The sequence below is a fragment of the Mirounga angustirostris genome, unplaced genomic scaffold (genome assembly GCF_029215605.1).
Source record: "Mirounga angustirostris isolate CCGP_5_RB_7025 unplaced genomic scaffold, mMirAng1.0.hap1 SCAF_10, whole genome shotgun sequence".
NCBI classification, from domain to species: domain Eukaryota; kingdom Metazoa; phylum Chordata; class Mammalia; order Carnivora; family Phocidae; genus Mirounga; species Mirounga angustirostris.
In genome coordinates, this window is record NW_026991718.1 from 122,971,339 (window position 1) to 122,996,921 (window position 25,583).

Genomic DNA, 25,583 nt, shown 5'->3' on the forward strand with positions numbered 1-25,583 from the left:
TTTCCATTGTGACTACGGTAATTAGGTATATAAACCCCCCACCCCCCACCCCACCCCCCCGACCTCCTAATCCCCCAAACGCTCACCTTGACCTTGAAGCTCCCTGGGGCAGGAACTAAATCAGATTTATCTCTGTAACCTCAGCTCCTCAATCATGGTGTGGACGCTCAGCAGATATTTAAGCTGAAAAGATTTCCATGACAAACACGGCACTTGGGGAGTGATTGGGGCTGCCTGCCATACTTGGCACATATGAGATTATTTCATTCTATCAACATCTCCATGAAGTGTGTACTATTACCGTCACCCCCATTTTACAGATGGGGAAACTGAGGCACAAAAAAGTTGCCCAAACTCTCCAGAGCGATACAGCCAGTGAGGGCCAAGATCAGGATTTGAACCCAGGCAGCCTGGCTCCAGAGTCCACTGGCCATGAGCTTCTCTTAAGTTGATGCCATTTTCCAGGGGTATCCAGAAAGGGCCTGGTCCCCTGACCCAGCTCAGGAAGCTGGGCCAGGAGGACCCAGGGCCAGCCTGAAGACCTCACCCGTGTCTACCACCCCCTGTTCCGTGGGAGGCTCCTCAGTTTTCCACTCCCCAGGTGGGCAGTGAGGAAAACGAGGCCTCAGCTGCAGCCTTTGATGTCCCCTGCCAGGCTGGCACTTTGAGGCCTGGGGGTACCTCATGGGAACCCAGCCCAGCAGCTGGGCAGGCCTCGGGGCCAGTATTTCCGTAAACAGCTCAGTGAGCCAGCCCCACGTGGCCAGTCCGTGGGCTGCTGGCCTCGGGGGCCGAGGTTTGGCTGACCCTGTGAGGTTTCCTCTCACACGGCCACTTCCACCCCCTCTGCCTGGCTGGGTTTCCAGTAATGAAGTGTTTTCTCTGGGGCTGGTGGGGCTGGTGGGGCTGGTGGAGCTGGAGGGATGGGGCATGGGGAGCCTCCCTGTCCCACTTCCTGCACTGGGCTCCTGGAAGCTGGTCCGGATGCCCCTCACTGCAGCCCTGGGCAGCCCGTAGGCCCATCTGGTGTCCCAGGGTGACATTACCTCTGAGGGGGCAGGTCTTGGGATCCTTAGAGCAGGGGCTGTGCCAGAGGGAGGCTGTGGCTGGTCGTTTCTGAGGGGTTGTGGGTTAGAGAAACAGCTTCTCCTGGAGACAGATCCAAGCAACTTGGAGATGGAAGGACGAGTCTCAGCTGCGGCTCCAGCCTCCTCCCCACCCAAAGCCAGGGGCTGCAAACTGGGGGGAAGGACCCGTCGGGATGAGCTACCATCCGCTGAGTGCAGCTATGCCCCAGCCCTTTAAGTCGCATGACAACTCGGCTTGGAAACTGAGGCCCAGAGAGGTGGAGTGACTCGCCCAAAGTCACACAGCGAGTGACAGAGCCAGGATGTGACTGGGTCTCTCCCTTCCTTCTGAATCACTTCTGTCTTTTTGTCTGAATCGCAAACAGTAGGAACTGCGAGGTGCTTCAGGCCATCTTTTAAGAGGCAATGTGGCACAGTGGTAGGGCCCCAGGAGCTGCTGGGGGGTCGAGAGGACCCAAAGCCCCAGCTGAAAACCCCTACCCTTTGCTTCCTACCAAACCATTTAAACCATTTTCCTTGGGCCTGTTTTAAATATTAGAGTTTTGTATGGGAGTTTGTTCTGAACAGGGGTCTGCTGTCTTGAGGAGGGGACTCGGGGGTGACCAGGAGCTAGGATTGGGGTTCCCCTTCCTCTACCTGAGGACCCTGGGGCCCAAACTGATGACTGGCTGGTGACTCACTCCCTTCTTAGCACATCCTTCTGTCCCATGACTGAGAGCCCTATAGGGGCGGCCCCTAACCAGGGTCCTCCTAACCAATGCCCTCCCCGCCCCCAACACACACAGGAACTGAGAGCAATTCACTCGTGCCTCAGGCCAGGCCAGATGTTCATGTGGGCATTGGTTTTGCTAACCACATGTGACTCAAGGGCTCCCTCAGAGCTGGAAGGCTCCCAAGAGGCCACAGAGGGCCACGCTGTCATGTCACAGTGGGGGAACTGAGGCCCTGAGAGGGCAGGTGACTTCCCTAAGGCCACTCAGGGGTAGAGAGGAGGAAGGAAGGTGGCATTCTGATACCTGACCCAGAGCTTTTCTACATCTCTGGTTGTCCCTGGATGTCCAAGGCCTCTGTCCCTATTCCTACCCCCAGCCACAACTGTCCTCCCCAGCTGACACAGGGCCCTCCCTGTGACCAGGCCTCTCCAGCTTCATCTCAGTCTGCCTCCTGCTTGGCTCTATGGGCTCCGTTGCTCACAGCTCCCCAAATGGCTCTTGCTCTCATGCTACTATCCTCTGTTTTAATTGCCTTTTGCCTGGACAACTCCTACTCTTGCTTCAAGACTCAGCTCAGATGTCACCTCCTCAAGTAAGACTTCGAAAACCACCTCTCCTGCCTCCCAGACCGGGTTAGGTCCTCTTCTCTCATTGCTTTCCCACTGACTGTGCTGTAATCACCCCCACTTGTCTCTCTCCTCCCCTCTAACCCGAGAGCTCATTGGGCAGAGACCTTATTTTAATTCTTTATGTACTAGTAGGGCATAAAGAATTCAGTGTTTGTTGAATGAATGCATGGGTAGATGGATATACAGATGGATGGATAGAAGGATGGATGGATGGATGGATGGGTGGATGGATGGATGGATGGATGGATGGATCAATGGCTGAAGGAATGAATAAACAAACAAATGGATCAATGGATGAACAGATAGTTGGATTGATGGACAGATGGATGGACGGATTAGGTATGGATATGGACAGGTAATGGCACCACTGGGACTCAGACAGTGAGAGGTAAGTCCCCGAAGACTAGATATCCCCGCTGATGGAAGGGCTCTTTGATGGGGAGGGAATAACCTAACCCATTATCTGCCTCCTCCAAGAGATGTCAGGCCAAGAGCAGAGCTAGCTCTGCCCTGACACCCAGTCCCTCATGAGCAACAACTGGTTCCAACTCAATGGGGTCTCCTGAACTCTGGTAATTAGTCGGCATCAATGAGTTTATAGGAACCACCTGGGCCTCCTGACATTCTGGAACTCTGTAATCCTGAGGGCCCTCCCTCCATGCTTCCCTCTGGATCAGAGCTGTCACTCCATGCTTTTGGGCATAGAAACAGATTCCTAGAGCCAAGAGGCCCTAAAAAATGTGGAGTTTGCCCCTCTCCCATTTAACAGATGAGGAAGCTGAGGCCGAGCAAGGCCAAGGAACTGTCCCAGGAATGTACAGCTATAGAGCTCGGCTTAGAGCTTTGGTCCCCCAGTTCATTCATTCATTCATGCATGCATGCACCAAAGACATATCTGGCACCTAATGTGTGCGAGGTTCGGCGCCATCTCCTTGCCATACTAAGTCTGTAAATAAAGCCTTGTGCCAATTTCCAAAGCCCTCCCCATGTCCCAGCATGGCTTCCTCCCAGCTCCCCAGCTCCCCAGCAGGCTTATCGATGCATCACCAGCTGCACCCTTGGCGCAGCCCCTGGGCCAACCCCCTCACTCAGCCAGTGAGGACCAGTTTGTTACCAGGCCCCCCGGGTCACAGTGCCATGTGAAGCCATGTGCAGAGGTGATCACATGCGTGTGCTGAGAGCTCCACATTCCAGCCCCCCTTTGGGGGAGGACCGCATTGGTCCCTGCACGCAGAACCTGGCCAGCACAGACTGAAGCCAAGTGTTAAAACTGTCCAAGCTCCACAGCTGTCCTAGGGGTGGGAGAAGGAACTCAGCGTGGCACCTGGGATCTCAGGGTCAGGAGCAGACCTCTAAACTCCTGCCCAGACTGGGGAACGTGTGGGAGAAGGGGCCAGGGAGAGGCGCCAGGGGGCTGGGTATTTGCAGACCGCGGCCACAGGCAGCCCGCAGGAACTCTATGAGCTTCTCCCAACATGGCCGTGAGCAAGGACAGTGTGGGGGCAGCCAGTCTTGGAGAGATGCAGCTTCATGTTCCGGGGCAGGAGCCCAGACCTGGGCAAGCCGTGGTCATCTGCTGGGCCCATCGTGTGGACCTTCCTGATGGAGGTGACCCCGCCGAGGACATGGAACAGCTCGGTATCTGAGGGCCCAACTAAGGTCCAGCTGTACAGAACAGAAAAACTTGTGGGAACAGATCAATGCACTAGAGAACCAAAGAAGAATGTGGAAGAACAACAGAACGCAAAGCTGCTCCTAGGATAAAATTAATATGACACAGACTAGGCCCATGAAGCAGGAGCATCGCCTCTGGTCCAAGGCCGTGAAGGCCCAGTGTGCCTTCTCCACCCCTCTTCTCCAAGGTGACCTTGGGTGATTCCCAAACTGAAAAACGCATACAGAACACCGGTGGGCCTCATTAAAATGCAGATTCTGCTTCTGGGGGGGGGGGGCCTGGGATTCCACATTTCACTCGAGCCCCTGGAGGATGCCGACACCCCAGCACACGTGGGGAGGAAGAGCCAGAGGCTCAGCTCCAAGACGGGGGAGACCTGCCTGACTCCACTGGACTCTCCGGGAGCAAAGATTAACCTTCCGTTGGGTCAAGCCACGAGATTTGGGGATTTGTGACCTCAGCATAGCCTAATGTGCCCCGATTAACATATTTAGCCAGGCAACCAATATTCCCCGAGTTGTTAATCGAGGTACATTAGGCCATGCTGAGGTCGCAAATCCCCATTTGTGTCCCAAGTCCCCAATCTCAGTGGCTCTATGTTGCTGCCATGAACTCATTTGTGCCCCAGGCACCTGCCTCCTCAGGAGGCACTCACTCTTCGGGTGGTGCAGTGCACGAGGAGGGGGGCACCAGAGAGGGACAGCCCCTTCAACGCTGCTCCCTCGGGGCATCTAGGAGCACCTCCTAATCCCAGCACTGTCAGTCATGGTGGCGCCGGGATTTGAAGCGAGGATCTTTGGACTTATGAGCCCGCGTTTCCTTCCAGTAACACAAAGAGCAGCCAGGCTCATTCTGGGGTCCTATTTGGGGGAGCTACAGCAGCCCCCAAGAGACTCATGGGTTCCCTGGACTGTCACATCCCTCTAGCACCGAACTGGGCAGGTTTGGGGGGCCTGCCCCACGTGTAAGCAGTCGGCAAAGGGGCGGTTCCCGCCGCAGTCTTTCAGCACTGGGAACTGTGTATGCCCGGCCCGTCTCTGACACTCCCACCCCCGGAGCTGGCCAGGCCCCAGGGCCTCCCACTGTCCGCTCACTGCCCTCCTCAGTTATGAGAAAGGACCAGTTCCGAGCACACAGCCACACTGTGACTCAGAGAGGCCCCTGGGGGCAGGGGTGGGGGGAAGGGTGGCGGCGGCAACACTTCCACTCATCTCTTGTCGCCTCCCTGGCCCGCGCTGGCCCGTGACTTCTTCACCACCCCCCCGGGAGCCCACGGCAGCCTCACCTCCCGGCTGTCGGTGGAGGCTGTCCCCTCCGAGGCTGCCCTGGGCAGTGTGTCTCTGGCCAGTTCCCCCCCTCCCGAAATGCTCCTGTCTTCCTTCTTGCCTCAGACGGAGGAGCGGTTCCAAGAGAAACTGATCAATGGTGATAGAGGTCAGAAGAGTGAGTACCTGGAAGGGGCATGAGGAAACTTCTGGAAATGTATCTTGCTCTGGGTGGTGGTGACATGGGTGTGCACGTATGTGAAGAGTTACCGAGATGAACACTTCACACTAACACATTCCCCTCGATCTAAAAAAATATGTGCCACCGAGAGCTCTGCAAGCAGTCGTCACAAGAAATAACAATCAAAACCACAACATAAGGTTGTGGAGCCCAGTGGACCTGCACTGAAAACCTGGCTCTATTTTCTTTTTTTTTTTTTTTTTTTTTTTTTTTAAATTTATTTATTTATTTGAGAGAGAGAGAATGAGAGACAGAGAGCATGAGAGGGAGGAGGGCCAGAGGGAGAAGCAGACCCCCCGCCGAGCAGGGAGCCCGACATGGGACTCGATCCCGGGACTCCAGGATCATGACCTGAGCCGAAGGCAGTTGCTTAACCAACTGAGCCACCCAGGCGCCCCTGGCTCTATTTTCTAGCTGTGCAACCTTAGGCGAGTTACTTAACCTCTCTGAACCTCCCCTTTCTTATTGAGGCATAGACTGTGAAGATTAGAAACACCACTTTTTATAAAAAATACTTAGCACAGGGCTGGCTTCCTCTGCGTGCCCTTTATGTAATCACTTTCTTTTCTTTTCTTTTTTTTTTTTAAAGATTTTATTTATTTATTTGAGAGAGAGAGAGAGAGAGAGCATGAGGGGGGGAGGGTCAGAGGGAGAAGCAGACTCCTCGCTGAGCAGGGAGCCCGATGTGGGACTCGATCCCGGGACTCCAGGATCATGACCCGAGCCGAAGGCAGTCGCTTAACCAACTGAGCCACCCAGGCGCCCTATGTAATCACTTTCGTTGTTCTTAAGACCAGTGGTCCTAGCAAGGACGGGGCCCGGGAGTGGTCTTCCCTGAGCACAGGCAATAAGAGGGGCACGTGGTCCGTAGAGAATTTAAAGATAAAATGCAACTGATGAGAAGTCAGTATATAAATATAAACCATGTCAGGATAGAAATGTAACTCCTGTCAATCATAAAGTACTTTGTCCTGAAAACATCTTGTCTTGGTCCAAGTTCTAAACAATTGATGCAGTAACTGTTGAATTTTAATTAAGCTTCAAATTTAGCACATTTTAGCTTCTTATCCTTTTTTTTTCTTTTAGAGAGAGAGAGAGAGCGCACAGGGGAGGGGCAGAGGAGAGAGAAGCTCGAGCAGACTCCGTGCGGGGCCCGATCTCACAACCCCGAGATCATGATGTGAGCTGAAATCAAGAGTCAGACGCCTAACCGACTGAGCCACCCAGGTGCCCCCTAATTTCTTACCCTTTAGGAAACCTGTCCTACGTGAAAGAGAACTTGGAGATCTCTAGGAAGACAGCTGCCCAGCGCACACAGACTCAGGAGCACGCATTCACTGGGAGCAGAAGCTCCTGACAGTTCAGAATCTTGCTCAGCCCTGTCTCCAATCCTGGGGGTGCAGTTCTGCACCCCGACAGTAGATTCAAAGCAACAAGGTCACAGAGTGATGGTGAAGACGAAGATATAGGTATTTCAATTCTCTCGTTCTATGTGAGTCCTTGGAGTTTGGGCTTGTGCTTAAAATTGAAAACAGTCAGTGTGACCATGAAGGGGGCGGCTGTTTTTATTTGGTAAGTGCAAACTTTAGTTCATACGTGAAAACTATTTGTCTCATCTCATGATTATTACTGTAAAATAATCCTGTTGTGCAAAAGAGCGGGGTGCTCAGCAACGATCCACTCTGGGTGTAGAGCGCCCTAGGCGTGGCTCGGACTAAAACATAAGCATAAGCATGGATAGACAAACAAATGTATCTGCTTCCCTCTAGGCCTGGGGACACTGCCTCCCCTGCCCTGCCCTCCTCCTCCAGCCAGAACCACTGAGACCTAGCATGCATTTCCATCTTCATCCTCCATCATCGACTCCTTCCCCAGGACTGCAGCTGGGAGGGAGGCTCCCCCCTCAGCAAGTCACTCAGTCTGACCCTATATCAGGTCACTCTTCTTCCTCACCCACCGCCCATTCTGGAACCCAATGCCCTCGCTTTGAGGTTTGGGGTACTGGTGGAGATTATGGGGGCCAAAGCCTTCCCCAGCCCCTGCTTGGCAACCCCTGTTATTTTCTTTACCAAATTCTATAGTCCAAGCCCTTGTCCTCACACCCCTTACCCAAAGCAGCTGGAGCATTGGAGATGCCCCCAGAAACTGGGGGATTTGGATTTGGGTGTCCTGCTCCCCCACGTACAACACCACTCCCCACCTCCCTCAGCTCCAGTCACACCTTGGCTCCCAGAATAGGCACGTTATCATGCTCACTTCTGCCTTCGTACCGTACGTGCTGTTCCCTCTGCCTGCAACATCCTGCCTTCTCTTACCCCCTCCGTCTGTGGCTCTCTGTAAAGACACCTCCTCCAGAAAGCTGTCCCTCACCTTCCGTCTGAACAAGGACCCCACCCCAGTATGCCCAGGAATTCCACCTGTTTCCCCACTGCCATCTCCCACTCTGGGCTTTGTCCCAAGGTCACTGTTGTATCTCCAGCTCTTACAGAGGGGGCCTCAGAGATGGCCAAATTAAACGAAATGGATTTGGTTCTTCCAGATCATCTGGCTGGGCCCGGCAAGTGCCAGCACATAGTAGGTCCAACCTGCATGGGCTCATCCACCGTGGGCCACCTTCCAGAGCCCAGGGAAGCAGGCCGGAGGGAGGCCCCTTGGTGCCAAAAGCAAACAGGCCGCCCCGGGGAAATTCTGCTGTGGGTCACACCCGCCTCTGGGTGGCTGCCAATCTTGCTGCCAGAAACCACAGGCCCAGCCGAAACTGCCCAGAGTCCGGGCCACGGGGCTTCGGAGGACTTGGGTCAGCGCTGCAAAGGGGGTGCCTGCGGAGCTCTTGCTGGCGGCACAGCGCCCCGGGCCTTGGGCGGGGGTCTGGGGCAGGGCTGCAACGGCCACAGGCGCAGCTTGGAAGGCCCCCTGGAGCTGGGAGGAGCAAGAGAGGCCCCCGCCAGCCTGTCACAGGCTCTTGGCACTGGCTCTGGCTCTGGCTTTCACACGCGCACACACACGCACAAACTCACACTCACACTGGCAGGTCCCCCCTTGGTGGCCTCCACGGTCTCATCTTCAGGTAAATGGGCTCATCAGTGGGAGCATGAGGATGGGGAGACGAGGGGGAATGCAGAGACCAGAGTGTGTGTGTGTGTGTGTGCATGCGCGTGCCTGAGAGTGACCTCACAGCTGCCGGAACATAAACACTTACAGGTCCTGCCTCCCAGGCTCAAAGCTGGCTCCGTGGAGGACACAGGGACATGAGAGACGTGCCACAGACCCACCTTCTGGCCTTCTCCCTCCTCTGCCTCCTCTCAAAGGTAAGGGGGCCCCGGGCCCCAAAACGCCTGGCCGACTTCCTCGGTGTGGTGGGGGAGGTGTGAAATCACTGCAAGGATCCCCTGGAAGAACTCCTGCAGGTCCCCGGTGTTGGGCACAGCCCAGCTTCCCTCCCCGGTGCCCAGACATTCGCCTCTGGCCAGCTCGGCTGTGTTACCTCAGGCGAGTCCCTTCTCTCTGAGCCTCAGCTGCTTCCCCAGCTAAACGACCATAATGATCATGAGGCCTTGGTGAAGATCACTGATGGCAATTCATCAGAAGTGCTCCGCACAGGACCTGGAACGTGGCAGGTGTTCCAAAGAAGAGGGCCGTGACTATTCGCGGTCCCCAGAGCCCTTCTACAGAGCTGAAGGGGGTGTCCTCATTATAAAGGGGGAGACGCAACATAAAACCTGCTTTGCCTAACTGTGAGCCAGGATTTGAATGGATGTTGGCGTCTAACTGATGGGAAAGTTCTCACCACAAGGGCATTAATGCTGGTGGCCGTGAGTGACCTGCAGACCCGGGCTGAAGGGGGACGGGGAGACACCTCATGGAATAATGATCTCCTCTTATGGAACATTTTTCAAAAGGTTTGTGAAATACCTACCTTGCCTAACATATCCAAAAACCTCATAAGGAATTATCCCCTGTTTTCGGGCAAGCAAGGCTCAGAGAGGGCAAGCAACTTGCCTAAAATCACACAGCAAAGAAACAGCAAAGAAACATCAGACTAATAGAGGCGGTGGAGCCAGGGATAGGCTTGGGTGTGTGTGGGGTGGGGAAGGCGCACTTCCATTTGTGCTTCTCCTGCTCCCTGTGCCTCTTCCCCTACCTGGACCAAGGCCACAGCTGCTGAGCCCCGTCAGCAAATGCTGAGTTCCCGATGCCATGGAGATCAGCCCCACCACAAGCCATGATCTCACTGTACGTTCATGCTTCTTTGAGGAGCACGGCAGGAGCCTTTCTCTCCTGGGTCCTGAGCAGGAGTGGGGGCAAGGCTGCGAACCCTGCTGGCATCCCAATCCCACTGTTTCTTCTCCCGAAGGGGCTGTGCAAAACATGATGCCCGGGTGGGTGGCTTGGGTAGTTGGAATGGGGGACTTGGGGTTCTGGGCCCAGGCTTAAATGAAAGACCAAAAGGAAGCCGTCCGGGACTCACTGTCCACCCCTCCCTTCTTCCCTGTCCCCGGGAGCCAGGCAGCATCCTATGCAGAGTCAAGGACTTAGTCATCACCAACATGGAAAGCCACAACCATCCTCAGGGAGAGAATTCTAAGTCTTCCAGCAGCCTGTGGGCTCCTGGGCTCAGGCCTGTGAACAGGGCCAGGTGGCAGAGACCTGGAAACAGAAAAGTCACTGTGACTAAGAGCTAGCCATGACCTCATTTAATCCCTGTCACCATTTCAAGATAGGTGCTCTCCACCCCCTCTTACTGAGAAGGAAACAGCTCCCTCCCCATGAAGTAGTTGAATGGCATGTTGAAGGTCACACAGCCCATCAGTGGTACAACTTGGATTTCAACTCTTCTCTAGAATATTCCACATCCAGGACTCGACCCCCTGGTGACTGCAGCAAGGGTCTGGGGAAACCGCATGTGTCGGGGAGGCGGGGCGGGTTAGGAAGGGCCTGGAGATCCAGGGAGTCCAGCCTTGTCCCCACACTGTTTTGAGCTTCTGTTTCCTGGTCTTTCCAGTGGGCACAAAGCTGGTACCTCATCTTGCAGAGTTGAATTAGCACATTACAGCTCACGGCTGGCCCGTGGCCAATGCTAGCTGCAATCATTGATATTATTAGTGGCCCCTCCCAGGTGTCAGGATGCACACATCCGGCCCCAGCTGAGCTCACCCCGTAGAGAGCCCAGGGTGGGAAACCTGGTACAAAGCAGAAGGCCTGTGGCCCGGCACCCCTACTTTCGGGTGGAAGGGACCCGAGAGCCAATTCTGGTCAGGGTCCCCACTTCTCACCAACCAAGGGAGCCCAACCTCTGATTTGCAAGGGAACCCCAAAGTCCAGCTGATTACTCCTCAGGCCGATTCCATGAGAATCATTTCCAGACGTATCACACTGCAGCATTGGATTCATAAAGAGGGGCCCTGGATGCTGCTTCAGACTTCCAGGTGAGGCTGATGCTGCTGTCTGGACCAGGCTTTGAGGGGCAAGGCTAGGCCATTATCTCTAGAATCTCTTTGGTATCACCCAGTCCCCGGCTTGGAATTCCTGCAGAGATGGCGACTCGCTCCCCTGTGAGGCCCTGGGCACAGAGCTGCCCACCTGCCTCACTACCTCCCAGCCTGGAGCCCCCCTTCCCCCCCAACCAGGGCTGGTTGACCAGTGTGGGGTGGCCTCTGGTGGCCAGGGTGCAAGCTGCAGGCCACTGAACGCAGATTTGCAGGACTGGGGGGTCCTCGGGGCGGGACAAAGTAGGCACTAGGGCAAAGGGGTCATTGCCTGCTTTGGGGCCACACAGAAGTTAGGAGGTGATTCATTCCATTTTTGTAAACTGTAAGTCTTCCATCCTCCAGCTAAAACCCTCTGGTCCTCCAAGGACCCTACTGAACTGAAGATTGGTCCCTCACCAAGGGGCCTACCGGAAGCTACCGGGCTATCTTGAATTATGCCTGCCTCCGGGTCCCCACCTTCAGATGGACATATGGGGAGACCATGGCATCTGGTTTCTGGTTTGCTTGTTTCTCTGTCCTGAGTGCGGAGGAACAACCAGGACACTTGGGTCAATACCTTGACCCTGTCGCTGGGGGGGTGGGTCCCTGGCTCAGGCTTTTCCCTATTACAGGATCCTTGAGGAGGAAGCGGGCTCCCAGCTCTGCAGCTAACACGCTGTGACTTTTGGCAAGACCCGTTCTCTCTCTGGAGCTCAGTTTCCCCCATCTCTCCCTGGCAGGGGCATGGGGGTTAGAACTGGAGCAGAGGTGCCAAAATCCTAGCTATGCATCAGAAGCCCCTGGATAGCCCAATAAAAAAAAAGATTCCAGGGCCCTGTCTCTGGAAGTTCTATTTGGTAAGTCCCAGGGGAGGCCTGGGAATTAGTATTTTACCAAGTTTCCAGGCTGATTTGATACGTATCCAGAAACATATTCTGTATTGTTCCAAAGATCAAAAGCATCTATGATATTGTTTGATTTATTCAGCTGTCAAGATAAATATTCGCAGTCTACATTCTAGAAAATGTACAGTACCCTGCCATTGTAATCCTTTGTTTTGTTGCTTTTGCCTTTCTGTAAGCTTCTAGAGGGCAGGATCTAAGTCATTCCTTGTAATTCCCGATGGCGATCATCACAGCTAAATGCACAGAGCATCTACTGCATGCCGGGCTGTGTGCTCAGGGTTTAACATGCATCATTTTACGTACTCCTGAAAACAATCCTCCGAGTTAAATATTACTAATGCCCCCTTTTCACAGATGAAGAAACTGAGGCTTGGAGAGCTTAAGTAACTTGCCCAAGGTCACTCAGCTAATAAGGAGCAGAGTCAGGACTGCACCTGTAGGCCAAAGTCCTTGCTCATGACCACAAGGGTCCAAGGCCAGATCTGTGTGACCCGGGGGCCGAAGCATGGACCCCTCACTGCCCACCTGGAATGACCGAGTGACATGCTCTGTCTCTGCAGGTGTGTGCCCAGCTGTGCCCGACGCCGTGTGCCTGCCCCTGGCCACCACCCCGATGCCCACTGGGGGTGCCCCTGGTGTTGGACGGCTGCAGCTGCTGTCAGGTGTGCGCACGGCAGCTGGGGGAGCCCTGCGACCATCTCCACGTCTGCGACCCCAGCCAGGGCCTGGTCTGCCAGCCCAGGGCGGGCCCTGGTGGCCGAGGGGCCGTGTGCCTCTGTAAGCAGGTTTGCGGGACCGATGGTGGGTGTGTTTGCGAGGGTCAAGGCTGAGGGGTCCTGAGTCAAAGAGAAGCTCTTCTCTCTCTACCTCCTCACTGTAGGTACACCATCCATTCCAGCCAAATCTGGTGACGCACGTTTCCCGAGGCCCTCCCTCTGCTCCTCCCCTCTTGTCTTTGCTCCGACTATGCCCCCCACCTGAACGGCACCGCCCCACTCCTACTCCAAATTACAACCAACTATCAAAGCCAAGCTCAAACACTTCTCCCCTGAGAAGACCTCCCAGATTCCTCAAACCAGGAATCACTATCCTTTCTCAGGACCTTCACAACACTTCGGAGAAAATAGAAGTGCAACCGTTTATTTAGGGAGGGCATAGAGTAATCGGTCTCAGGCAGTATGCTGAAACTTACCACATGATCCTTGCATAAATCACATAATCCTCACAAGGATCCTCTAAGTCCTTTCAGACTCAGAGATGAGCCAACTGAGGCTCGGTAATATTAACTGGCATGATTACTGTTACACAGCTTGGGACCAGGCCACACAGGTTCTGAAGCAACATTTCGTTCTGTCTTCCTCCTGGATTGGGAGCCCTTGGACCAGAGTTTGGATCCTGAGTTTGTCATTTACTAGTGACCTTGATCGTGTTACATCTCCCCCCATTCCAAGCCTTGGTGCCCTCTGATGCTTTAGATCAGAGTTTCTCAACTCTGCTTTTTGGGCCAGATAATTCTTTGGTATCATTCTTTACTGGGGAGGGCGGACTGTCCTGTACTTGGTAGGACCTTCAGCAGCATCCCTGGCCTCTACTCACTGGATGGCACTAGCATGTCCCTCACCCACGAGTCGTGACAATCTGTCTTAGACGAATGTCCCCTGGGAAACAAAATCATCTCCAACAGAGAACCACTACTTTAGAGAAACACAAAAACGCGAGGGTGTTCTTTTTTTTTTTTTTTTTTAATAAGTCTTGTAGAGCAATCTACGTCTTTCATCTATTTGCATGTATCACTTTAAAAAAAGAACAAGAGAGATAAGGGCTCATGAATCACTGATAATGAGTCCACTTATAGCAAAAAACAAGGTTAAAAAAAACCCAACAAAACTAATAGACATAAAGTTATCAATACTAAATCCTTGTTAAATGCTTTTTTTTTTAAATCAGGGGAGTGTAATCATGAGAAAATAGTGATTTGTTTTATAAACTCATAGATGATTGCTAATAAAAATGTATCTAGGGAGGGGCGCCTGGGTGGCTCAGTGGGTTAAGCGTCTGCCTTCGGCTCAGGTCATGATCCCGGGGTCCTGGGATCGAGCCCCGCGTCAGGCTCCCTGCTCAGTGGAGTCTGCTTCTCCCTCTCCCTCTGCCTGCCTCTCTGCCTACTTGTGCTCTCTATCTCTGTCAAATAAATAAATAAAAATCTAAAAAAAAAAAAAAAGTATCTAGGGAAAAAATGAGATAAGTAACTCTTATCTTCCCAGGCTGTTGTTTCAACGAGCCAGGACACAGACAAAGCATTTGGCTGAACTTTATTTATTGAACACTTGCATAGCACTTAACCATGTGCCAGGCACTCACAAATATCACCTCATTTAATCTCACAACAACCATATGAGGTTGGTACTAATGTCATCCGTATTTTATAAATGGAAAAAAAAAAAGGAGGCACAGAGAGGTTAGGCAATTTGCCCAAGGTCACACAGCTCATAAGTGGCTGAGCTGGGATTTGAACTGAGGGAGCTGGCTCCACAATCTTCATTTCCATCACTCTACTGCCTGACACTCAGCATATGATGAGTTCATATTGGCTGTTACTGTCACTAAGTTTATTAGGGGGCTTTTCTTATTCCATCTTGATTCAGACTTCAGACAGCTGGAGGTCAAAAATGTACCTGGTCTTTGCTTTTTCCTACAACTCCCAGCCCAGGTCATGCAACATGGTGGGTGCTCACGAGCCAGATCTGGAGGCTGGTGAACCCCACAGGTGAGACCTCACAGAGGCGGAGTCTAGGTCTTAGCTCTGGAGGGAATATGCTGCCCAAAACTCTCCTCTCAATTCCTAATTGGGTGGACCTCTGAAAGTGCACTCCAAGCTGTGTGTGTGTCCTCCATAAGCTCCTGAACCCCCACACCCCGAGCGTGCAGCCTCCCCAGCTCAGCCAAGCGCATCTCCACCCTCCCTGTGGCTTGAGTTCAAAACCACAGTCATTCTTGACATCTCTTGTTTTGCATAGCCCAATACTGCCCACCAGCGAAGTCTTCACAATATTCTAGAACCTGAAATTCTCGTCCCTCCTCAGTCCATCCGCTGCTACCAGCCTGGTCTGAGCCTTCTCATCACACACTAGATGTTGCAGCAGCCCCATAACAGTCTTCCCACTTCTGTCCTTTGCCCCCTGCTCTGTTCCCAACACAGCAGCGACAGGGGCCCTTTCAATACATACATCAGATCACATCCCTCCTCCTCCTCAAGGCCTCCAGCAGCTTCCCACCGCCTCCGAGTAAAAGCCAGTCCTCTCAATGGCTACAAGGCCCTGCAGGGTCCTGCTCCTGTTTTCTCTCTGACCCTGCTTAACTCCCTCTCTCCCTCCTGCTCTCTGCTTCAGCCATGCTGGCCTATTTTGTGCCTTAAATACCCAAGGGGGCTCCCATCTCAGGGCCTTTGCTCTGGCTGTTTGCTCTACCAGTGTTCTTTCCCGCCAGATATCTGCATGGCAAGCTCTGCATCTCCTTCTCATCTTTCTCAAAAATCACCTTCTCGGGGCGGCCTTCTCTGATCACCATATTCAACATCCCTCTCTTGAACCCTGCCCTGCCCTCCATTATTTTTCTAGCTCTAATCACCATCGGACATCATAGATTTTACTTGTTTATAGTGTTTATTTCCACTAGAGCGAAAGTTCCAATGAGGGCAGGATTTTTGCCTGTTTTAGTCATTGCTGTATCTATCATGAGTCCCTAGAACAGTGCCTGGCACATAGTAGGCCCCCAATAAATAAAGACTGACTGAATGAATGATAGTAAGAGCTCTGGAGAGCCTAGCAGTAACAGGTACCATTCAGGGAGCGTGTCCTGTGGGCACGCCCTTTACACACGTGATTTCTTTTTACCCTTAATAATGAGGTAGATCCTATTATTAAACTGATTTGCAGATGCAGGAACAGGGGTTCAGAGGGGTGAAATCACCTGCCTAAGTTCACACAGTGTGCAAGTGGCTAAAGGTGGAAAAAAAAATCCTCTGTTGTTCCTTCTACAAGGGACTCTCGGAGGGAAAGAGGGACGCAGAGATCACCAGATGACTAGACTGGGCTCTGAAGTTATTTGAGGGAGGTTGCTGGAAAGGGGGCATTGGAAGGACATGGAAGAGGAAGTAGGATTTTGGCAACTATATGTGTATATGGTTGGCGGGGGAGAGGGGGTGGCGGATTGAAGAGTGAGTATGTTTGGAGGCGCCTCCTGGTGTTTGGGACCAAGCACAAAGGTGCACACAGACCCCAGGGCAGGAGTGGGGATGGCCGCCCAGGGATCATCAGCCCCACCCCTAGCCAGCCCTGAGCTAGAGGACCAGGAGAGGAGCCAGGAAACCTTGCTAAAATTATCACCCCTCCAGCGGACTTTCCTCTGAAACAATCCCTCTGTTTACCAGGCCCTCCCGGAGACCAGGAAGCCCCAGGGCTGTGGCCCCAGGAGTCTGCTGGGAGACCCCTCAGGATTAAGGTGCAGCTGCCCCTAGTTTCCAGGAAACCAGGGGCCACATGATCCAGGCCAAAGGTCAGGGATTTGGCATCAGAGGGCTGTGGCCTGGAAGGAGCAGGGAGAGGGCTGGCTCTGGTTCTGTCCTCCCCCGAGGAACAAGCATCCCCCACTCCAGCTCACAGAGCATCTGCTGTGCTCCAGGCTTGCAGAGAAATGCTTTAACACTAGTTCCTTTAATCCCCCAGTGGCCCTGGGAGCCAGGTCCGGTGGCTCAGAGAGGTGCAGTGACCTGCCCCCAGGCCCCACAGTTAGCAAGTGGGAACAGGGGCTGGCGCCCACATCTGTGCGGGTCCCAAATTTCTGCACGGGTATGGGCCTGTTGGAGGTTTTTCTCTGAAGACCTGGGAAAACCTGCCTTCAGGCAAATCTTTCCAGACCCAACTGAACTGCCCGCCCCCCACCCCTCCCCGTCTCCAGGACCTCCGAAAGAGGTCCTCCTTGCTCTGCCCTTCCCCGGGCGACTCACCCGGGCCTCTCCACGGCTTTTCATTTCTGTGTTGCAGACGGTGACTTCCACATCTGTCCCCTGCCTGGCCCTCTGTCTCTCAAGACAAGGACTGTGTCTTAGTCCTGTCTAGGAGCTGAGCGGTCGGCACCCTGGAGGGGCACACTACGTATCTCTGGAACTATAAGAAATCAGAACCTCTTTCATCAATGTCTCTTCTGTGCTGGGCCTTGCACGAGGCATTCTTTCAAAGGGTATTTCCTGAGGGTCTGTGTGTCCATCCATGCTCTGGGCCAGCACAGGGGGAGGGGAAGCGTAGTGGGGGAGGGTGCCAGCCTGAACACTCTCAGCCCCAGCCCTCAAGGAGTGCTTGTCCAGTGGAGGAAGTGGGAATAACACCCGTATCTTAAGGGCTTCGTTTGAAGAGTGTTTCTTGAGCACCTACTCTATGCCTAGCACGGGGCTAAATGTTACGGACTTATCAACTGTACCTGAAGGTACCCAGCTGTTCTCATCAACGCTATTGTTAAGGCAACTCAGAGAAGTTAAGCAACTTATCCAAAGTCACAAAGCCAGCAAGTTAAGCCCGGGCCTGACAGTGATGACCACAACATAGCAGATGCACAATGAAAGTGTGTTGCATGAACTTTCGGTGTGTATAGAAGTTAATTAATATATAGTAATTAATTATATTAATAGTAACAACAGAGCAGCTGGGATCTATTGAAGGTCTCTTTTATGTTGGATTCATTACATACATCATTTCATCTAGTCTCTACCACAATCCTGTGAAATAAGTGCCCGTTATAAAACCTATTTTGCAGATAAGGAAACTGAGGCAAGAAGAAGTAAAGTCGCTTGACCAAACTGCATAGCTAATAAAGAGCAGAGCGGGGGCTCCATGTAGGCCCGTGTCCCCACAGCCCCTGTGCCAGGATGCGGTATGCCACGCTGTCTTCCCGCGGGCGCCCAGGCAGGTCGGCAGTGGGGACCGGCCGGAGCCCCCCGGCAGTGCGCAGACGCTTAGGGGCCCTAGTCCCCAGCGGGATCAGGGCCAGCTCTGCAGGGAGACCGGGTGGAGGATGTGGCTGACACGGTCTTGCCCAGGGAAAAGTTGGGGGTCAAGGATGGGGGTCCGGTTTCTCCTCTGCAGGGGGAGAGGATGATGGGAGCTGCAAGGTGAACGGCCGCCTGTACCGGGATGGGGAGACCTTCCAGCCCCACTGCAGGATTCTCTGCCACTGTCAGGACGGCGGCTTCACCTGTGTGCCCCTGTGCACTGAGGACGTTCGGCTGCCCAGCTGGGACTGCCCGCACCCCAGGAGGGTTGAGGTCCCTGGCAAGTGCTGCCCTGAGTGGCTGTGCGACCAGCGAGGGGAGCTGGGGGTCCAGCCCCTCCCAGCCCAAGGTGCGTGCAGGGGGCGGGGCAGGGGCGGGGCTTCTCAGGAGCCGGGACCTGTCAAAGCCCCTGGGGCGGGGGCGGGGCGGGGGCGGGGCTTCTCCGGAGCCGGGGACCTGTCAAAGCACAGGTTTCCCTGACCGCAGCTGGGAGGGGCTGGTGGCTGAGGAGACTAGGAAAGCCGAGTGGGGCGTCACAAGACCTCTTTAAAACTGACAAAACAAGTAAATATTTTTAAATCATAAAAAATAGAAACTAAAAATTGGTAGCAGAGGGACGCCTGGGTGGCTCAGTCGGTTAAGCGACTGCCTTCGGCCCAGGTCATGATCCTGGAGTCCCAGGATCGAGTCCCGCATCGGGCTCCCTGCTCGGCCGGGAGTCTGCTTCTCCCTCTGACCCTCCTGCCTCTCATGCTCTCTGTCTCTCATTCTCTCTCTCTCTCAAATAAATAAAATCTTTAAAAAAATAATAATAAAAAAATAAAAATAAAAATTGGTAGCAGAGCGGGGAAGGGAAAGGAGGGCTAGGATACTTGAATCAAATGCTCACATTTCATAGCAGAGGTATACTATTATGACATATACTATTATTGTATTTATAATATATTGATATGTATTAGTAATACATTTATATCATTTAATATTACATAATATTATTAATATGTAGTTATTTGGGCTTATCCAAAGAAGAACCAGGCGAGGGGGTTGCCTCTGAGATGTGGGTTTAGGGGTGGGCAGAGGTGGAGGAAAGATAGTTACCTCTTGCTATAAATTCTTTAGTTTTAGAGAATTTGTTATGGTTATATCACTTGGTTATTATAATTATAGGAACATGGTCTTTTTAAAGAAAGGCATCTGAAAAGAAGGCATTGGGCCATGGATGACAGTGCCACCTGAGAGTAGAGCATGGTGGGTTCAGCATGGAGTCTGCCCAGGGTTCTAAGCCCAGCTTTGCTATTTCCTAGCTGTGTGACTCTGAGAAAGTTGCTTAACTTCTCTGTGCCTCAGTTCCTCCAACTGTGAGATGAGAGTAAGGGCGTCCACCTTGCAGAGTTGTTGTGAGGACTGGATGAGTAAATCCAAGGAAAGCGGTTACGGCAGTGCCTCGCACTCAGCACTCTATCCATGGTGGCTGTCATTATCCCTACGATGGAATGGGACACATCCACTTAAATACATAGGAGAATGCCAGTGAGTTCATCTTACGTATAAAAAAGCGGGATAGGACACTGTAGATGCGAGTCTGATCTCCATCATGTGTGTCCGTGTGTGTGTGCAGACAGCCTGCACACAGGAGCATATCACGCAGGCTTTCTCAACCTCGGCACCAGTGACACTCGGGCTGGGTGATGCTCTCGTATGGGAGCTGCCCTGTGCACTGTAGGGTGTTGAGCAGTATCCCTGCTGGACTCCAGTAGCCCCACTCCCCGTCGTGACCACCAAGATGTCTCTGGATATTACCAAATGTCCCTGCGGGAGGGCAAAGTCGCCCCCAGTTGAGAACCATTTGGTTAATAAGGACCAGAAGAAAAGACACCACAATAGTAACAGAGCAGAATGAGATGTCAGGAGGAGGAGAAGCTAGCTGGTGCTGAACCCCCCATCTTGTTCCAGGTACAGCCTCAGAAACTCTGGCAGCTTTGCCACCGGGTGCCAGCACCTCTATACACAGGCCACAGCCTCCTTCCTGGAAGATGCCATGGGGTGCAGCAATGAGAAAGCCGCCACCTACTGGGGGACCATCACGGCCAGCACCATCCTAGTTGCCTAGTAACCGACACAAACGAGGTGCTTACAGCACAGTGCTAAGCATGCCCCCTCTATTATTTTATTCAGCCCTAACAATCGCCCATTAGAAAGCTTACATAGGAAGAAACTGAGGTCCAGAGAGGTTACGCAACATGACCAAGATGGCACTGCCAGCAGCTGGGTTGACTTGGCTGCCAAGCCCTGATCTCACAGTGCTGACCTCTCTTTCTCCCCCCCCAGGACCCCGGTTTTCTGGCCTTGTCGCTCCCCCACCCCCTGGTGCCCCTTGCCCAGAGTGGAGCACGGCCTGGGGCCCCTGCTCAACCACCTGTGGGCTGGGCGTGGCCACTCGGGTGTCCAACCAGAACCGCCTCTGCCGACTGGAGACCCAGCGCCGCCTGTGCCTGCCTGGGCCCTGTCCACCTGCCAGGGGCCGCGGCCCATGGAACAGTGCCTTTTAGAGCAGGCCTGGGAATCTGGAGGTTCCGTGCCCGCCCTCCCCAGCAGGCAAGCCAGTGCTTGGGCCCTGAGCAGAAGGCAGATGGCCCCTCCCCGCCCCCTTGGCTGGGGCAACGACATCCAGGCCCCGGAGGACAAGAATGTTCACAAGTCATCTGGTCCACCTGGACCCTGAGATAGAGCCGGGATGTCTGCCCCAGTCCCCCTTCCTCTACCTCACAGCCTAGGCTGGCCAAGGTTTCCAGAGTCTTCTGGTCCATTCCCAGCCTCCACACAGCCTTTATCAAACATGTGCATAGGCAAGCTTTCCAGCAGATAGGGCAACCAGCTGTCCCTTAATCATTAGGTCGAGGCAGGTGCTGGGCTGGACTGGCTATTTTTCCAGGGGTGTGGTGAAAAGGGGCACGCAGATATTCTGAATTTCCTGCTTCCTTTCCTGGAGTGACATAAAAACGTCCCCAAATACATGCCTGTGCAAGAGCTTGTAGGTCCGGCTTATGCTGTCTGAGAAAGCCTGCCCCATCCAGGGCAGAATTCAGAGGCTGTGTGCTTTGTGAAAATCACAAGGTGAAATCACACTGTCTTGAAGAAAGTCAGAAAGCAGGCCTGAGAGTGATCCCTTAAACCTAACTTGTATTATTAAGAATGAACCTTTCTCAGGCACCTGCAATGTGCCAGGCGCTGAGCTAGACTCTTTATATATAGGTTGGTGCTTTGCAACATTTAAGACCAGAGAAAAGTAGGGGAGAATGAAGGATAGCCCCTGGGGACTGGGGAACATGGCCTGAAATAAATCAACCCAAGCGTGAAATTCCGTCTGGAGTCTCATGTCTTATTGTTTTGTTTTTTTTAAACCCACATAAAAACTTTCCATCCTCCTCTGTGATCTACATGTTATGTTTAAAAATAAAAATTGTGTTTTCATCAGACTCCAACCAGGAAATTGGAGAACACTCTCAGTATTTAAACAGGGATTTCTTCTTATTAAACTAATTTGATTGAGGCACGGTTTACACACAGTGAAGCACACAGGTCTTAACATACGGTTTACCAAGTCTCTGCAAACGTGAACACCTGTGTAATCCATCAAGATACAAAACATTTCCAGAATCTCAGGAAGTTTCCATTGGCCCCTTCCCGGACGCCCCCTCCGCCCCTGAAGGCAACCCCTGTTCTGAGTTTTACCACCAAAGAGGATGGATAGCCAGTTCTCGAACCTCACATCAATAGACTCATGCAGTAGGTATTCTTCTATGAATGGCTTCTTTCACTTGGTACCAGCTGTTGGGATGGAGGGTTTGAAGGAGAGCCCAGAAGCTGGGACCAGCCAGCGGAAGATGGAATCACAGCAGGTCCCTCCAGCAGGAGCAGATGCAGCCTTACAGACCTAACAAAAAGCCCATAGAGCTGGGGAGGCAGACCTGGCTTCTGCTCTCTCCCACCCCCAGGTTCTGGTAGTGCCTCCCATTGGTCAACCCCACTGGGAAGGGGAGAGGCAGGGGAGCCTGGGAGTGTGGTCTAAAGGAGAGCCTGGGAGTGTGGTCTAAAGCAGAGCAGGGAAAGGATGACCCCAGCTCCCAGGATGGGCATGACCCGCCCCTCGAAACAGCTGCCTTTGCTCAGGTACCACCTCCTCCCCAAACCCCAGATTGTGAATCACAGGCAGCATCGAGCCACCTAATCTTCACAAAATAGAATTAACACCAGTTCACAGAGGAGGAGACTGCTTGGGAAAGTGACCTGTCCAAAAGCTGGTCTGCAACTGGGGAGTGAATTTAGCCCACGCCAAGGTGACCTGACTCAAGCCTGGGTTGATGGTCTCTCACAGGCTGAGAGTTTCAGTGGGTCAGGCTCTGCAAGGGTAAACGCTGAACACACTGCTGGGAAAAATTCACGTAATATCTCTAGAAACAGTAACAGCCAGGATGAAGACAACAGACCTGCATTGAATGATTCCTGCATGTGGGGCCTTTGCTGCCAGGGGCTTTATCCACAATTGCATGTTGCTCTTGCGACACCCCTAAAGGAAAGTGCTACTGATATTCCCATTTTAGAGATGGGTAAACTGAGACTTGGAGCAATGAATGAGTTGTCCTGGGATTGTGGTGCTGGACCCCGGGCCAGCTGGCTGCAAGGCCCTCAACTTCACTACCGAGCAGCTGTGAACAGAGCTACACAGAGTGGGCTCAGCCACCTGCCCCGTCTTTGCTCTGCTGTTTCCTAGTGTGATCTTAGGCAGGGTACCTAACTTCTTTGTGCCTCAGTGTCCTTTCCTCTAAAATGGGGATAATGCCAGTACTCTACACAGAGCGTTGCTGAGTATTATGTGGTTTAAATAACAATTTTAGCTATCATACTCTTGACCTTTTAGTGCTTAAGTCTTTTCATCTGTAAAATGGGCATAAATAGCAGTGCCCACCCTATAGGATCACTGTGTCGAGTGAGTTCCCAACACATAGGGGTGTTGTGAGTATTAGGTCAATAATTCCTCTGTGTTTACTTGAAATATAATCTATTATTATTATTATCCTGCCTCCAGGATTCTTTGCAAGTCAGAGAGTGATATGAGGCAAAGGCTGGGAATTTTCTTGTTTGTAAAGAAGAGGAGGTGGGCGGGCGCCTGGGTGGCTCAGTCGTTAAGTGTCTGCTTCGGCTCAGGTCATGATCCCAGAGTCCTGGGATGGAGCCCCACATCAGGCTCCCTGCTCCACGGGAAGTCTGCTTCTCTCTCTCCCACTCCCCCTGCTTGTGTTCCCTCTCATGCTCTGTCTCTCTCTGTCAAATAAATAAAATCTTTAAAAAAAAAAGAAGAGGAGGTGGTGTTGGGGGCAAAGGTCACAGGTGAAAATCAGACTAAACCCCACTGAAATTCATAGCCCAGAGGTACCGGGCCCAGCCTTTCCCTGTTTTTTATATATATGTTTTAAAGATTTTATTCTTAAGTAATCTCTACACCCAATGTGGGGTTCGAACTCACAACCCCAAGATCAAGAGTCGCACACTCCACCGACTAAGCCAGCCAGGCACTGCCCCTCCCCCCCGTTATATTTGTATTTGTAATATCCATGTTGTTGCATGTTCTCTACACTGTATGGTATTCTATTGTATGAATATTTACTACATTTCATTTATCCATTCTATACTTGATGGGTAGTTTCCAGTCTAGGGCTATTATGAAGAGGGTATTGTGAACATTCAAGCCCACATCTTCTGCTGGACATTGGTGAACATTTCTGTTGGATAAACATCCAGGAGTGGAATTGCTAGGGTCTGCGCTCTTTATCCTGGGTCAGACTATCTCTCAGTACAATGCAGGTCTCTCTAAAATAAGTGCTCAATAAGGACTTATTGCATAAATAATAAAAGTTAACATTCATTGAGTTCTAACCACATACAAGACTCTGTTCCAATCACCCACTTGACCCTCATAATAACCACCTGAAATATAATTATGTCCATTTCACAGATGGAGAAACTGAGATATGGCAAATTAAGGAAATAGCCCAAGTTCACAGAGTTCACAGTTGGCAGAACCAGGATTTAAACCCAGAGAGTCCTGCTCGAGGGCCCATGCCCTTGGCCACGAGGCTCCCCTTGTGGGAGTCACTGTAGCATTCATGGGTAAGGCACGCCAGCCTGGACAGGTGGTGGGGGTGGGAAAGAGGAAACGGATGGGAGAATCACTGTGGCCTGACATTGATGTGAGCAACAGGGAAGCTAAGATACCCAACACAGCCCTGGGCTTTGTGCTGGAATATGGCAGAATGGAGGGGCCACACCGGCAGAAACCGGGGAGAGTGGAGGAGCCCTTACAGGTGGCAGATGGGGGGGGTTTCCTCAATGTTTTGAGTTTGAGGAGGAAGTAGTCACCCAGGACAGTGTGGCAGGAGGCCGCTGGACATCAAAGATAGGTCAGGTAGACATGGACAGACATAGAGACAAGAGTTCAGGTCAGGAATTAGAGTTGCTCGCACAGAGAGGAGTAGATCATCCGATGGCCCTGGCCATTGAGTTACGGAAACACAGACAAGTACATGTGTATGCTGGTGTGTATAACCTCTTATCACCCCTGTCCTCCCACTGGTCCCCCAGCCGGGGCCGCCACCATCTCTGCCCTGATGACCCCTGCAGGCTCCTCTTGCTCTCCCGGCTTCCTCCCTGCTTCTTACAGTGTGTGCCAAAGGGATCCCGTGAACACCAAGCCAGCCCAGGCCACACAACCCACAGGGCCCTGCTCTGTGCCCCAGTCACCTCTCTGCCCTCACCCCCTTGCTCATGCTTTTCTGGCCTCATGGTCCTCCTGGCTGTTTCTTGAACATGCTCGGCACGCTCCCACCTCAGGACCTTTGCACTGGCTGTTCCCTCTGCGTGGCATTGTCTTCACCAGATACCCCCATGGATAATCCCCTTGCTCTCTTTCAGGTTGGACTCACAAGTTGACACTTCCCGGAGCATCCACCTCAGCCTCCCTCTTCCATCCCCCCAATGCATGTAGCACATATCATGTTTTAACACACCACCTGACTTGTTTGCAACATCTATTATTTGTTGCCTGAGCCACAAGCGCTGGTTGGGACTTCTTTTTTCTGCTTTGTTCCCTGATGGGTTCCCAGGACCTACAACAGTACCCAGGACAGAACCAGGCTTGGTCCTTATTGAATGAATGAAATAATATAGCTTCTTTTTGAAAAGGGATTTAATGGGGCTTAGAAAAGTAAATACGTCGTTGTCAAATGGGAGTGGCTGCCCAGTTGACAGTGATTTCCCAGGGGCCACGTCTGGGTGGGTCAGAGCTCCCCCCATCCCCACCCAACATTCAACCTCAGTGTGTCTCAAAGTGGGGTCCCCAGACCAGAAGCATCCGCATCACCTGGGAACTGGTTAGAAACGCAAGTATCTTGTGTCCCACTCCAGACTCACAGGAACTCGTGGGATGGGACCGGAAGTCTGTGTTTTAATAAGTCCTCCACCTCATTAAAGTCTGAGATTTCTAGAGTGTGGCTGGGGAG

The 25,583-nt window shown here is 52.6% G+C and overlaps 1 protein-coding gene and 1 long non-coding RNA gene across 12 annotated transcripts in view; one reads left to right on the plus strand and one right to left on the minus strand.

Annotated features, from left to right (window-relative positions):
- LOC123851811 (uncharacterized) overlaps positions 1 to 25,583 on the minus strand; it is a 76,148-nt gene that overhangs the window by 36,899 nt on the left and 13,666 nt on the right. For 2 of the 5 annotated variants that reach the window (XR_010405860.1, XR_010405862.1), the window contains exons 2-3: positions 1,047 to 1,239; positions 87 to 183 (exon numbers count right to left, since the gene is read on the minus strand). The exons of 1 other annotated variant lie outside the window; for it this stretch is intronic. This is a non-coding gene — a long non-coding RNA (uncharacterized LOC123851811). The remainder of the gene's footprint in view (positions 1 to 86; positions 184 to 1,046; positions 1,240 to 25,583) is intronic. 2 more of the 5 variants (XR_010405861.1, XR_010405858.1) reach the window with 1 other exon arrangement.
- Positions 5,273 to 21,385, plus strand: CCN5 (cellular communication network factor 5). Of its 7 annotated transcripts, none has more exons than XM_054510118.2 (6): positions 5,273 to 5,548; positions 6,698 to 7,183; positions 8,813 to 8,919; positions 12,545 to 12,761; positions 18,122 to 18,376; positions 20,356 to 21,385. In XM_054510118.2, the coding sequence occupies exons 3-6, from the start codon at positions 8,860 to 8,862 to the stop codon at positions 20,574 to 20,576; spliced, it is 753 nt and encodes a 250-aa protein (XP_054366093.1). In that variant the 5' UTR covers positions 5,273 to 5,548; positions 6,698 to 7,183; positions 8,813 to 8,859; the 3' UTR covers positions 20,577 to 21,385. The 7 variants fall into 7 exon arrangements, with proteins under 7 accessions (XP_054366093.1, XP_054366092.1, XP_064429294.1 ...); XM_054510117.2 differs by having other exon boundaries at positions 6,698 to 7,080; XM_064573224.1 differs by having other exon boundaries at positions 5,273 to 5,539.

Excerpts from the sequence above, each read along its gene's own strand:
- CCN5 (XM_054510118.2), top strand. The coding sequence starts at position 8,860 with ATGAGAGACGTGCCACAGACCCACCTTCTGGCCTTCTCCCTCCTCTGC. Across the intron at positions 8,920-12,544 it reads TCCTCTGCCTCCTCTCAAAG|GTGTGTGCCCAGCTGTGCCC; the intron begins GTAAGGGGGCCC and ends CTGTCTCTGCAG. Across the intron at positions 12,762-18,121 it reads CCGAGGGGCCGTGTGCCTCT|GGGGAGAGGATGATGGGAGC; the intron begins GTAAGCAGGTTT and ends TCTCCTCTGCAG.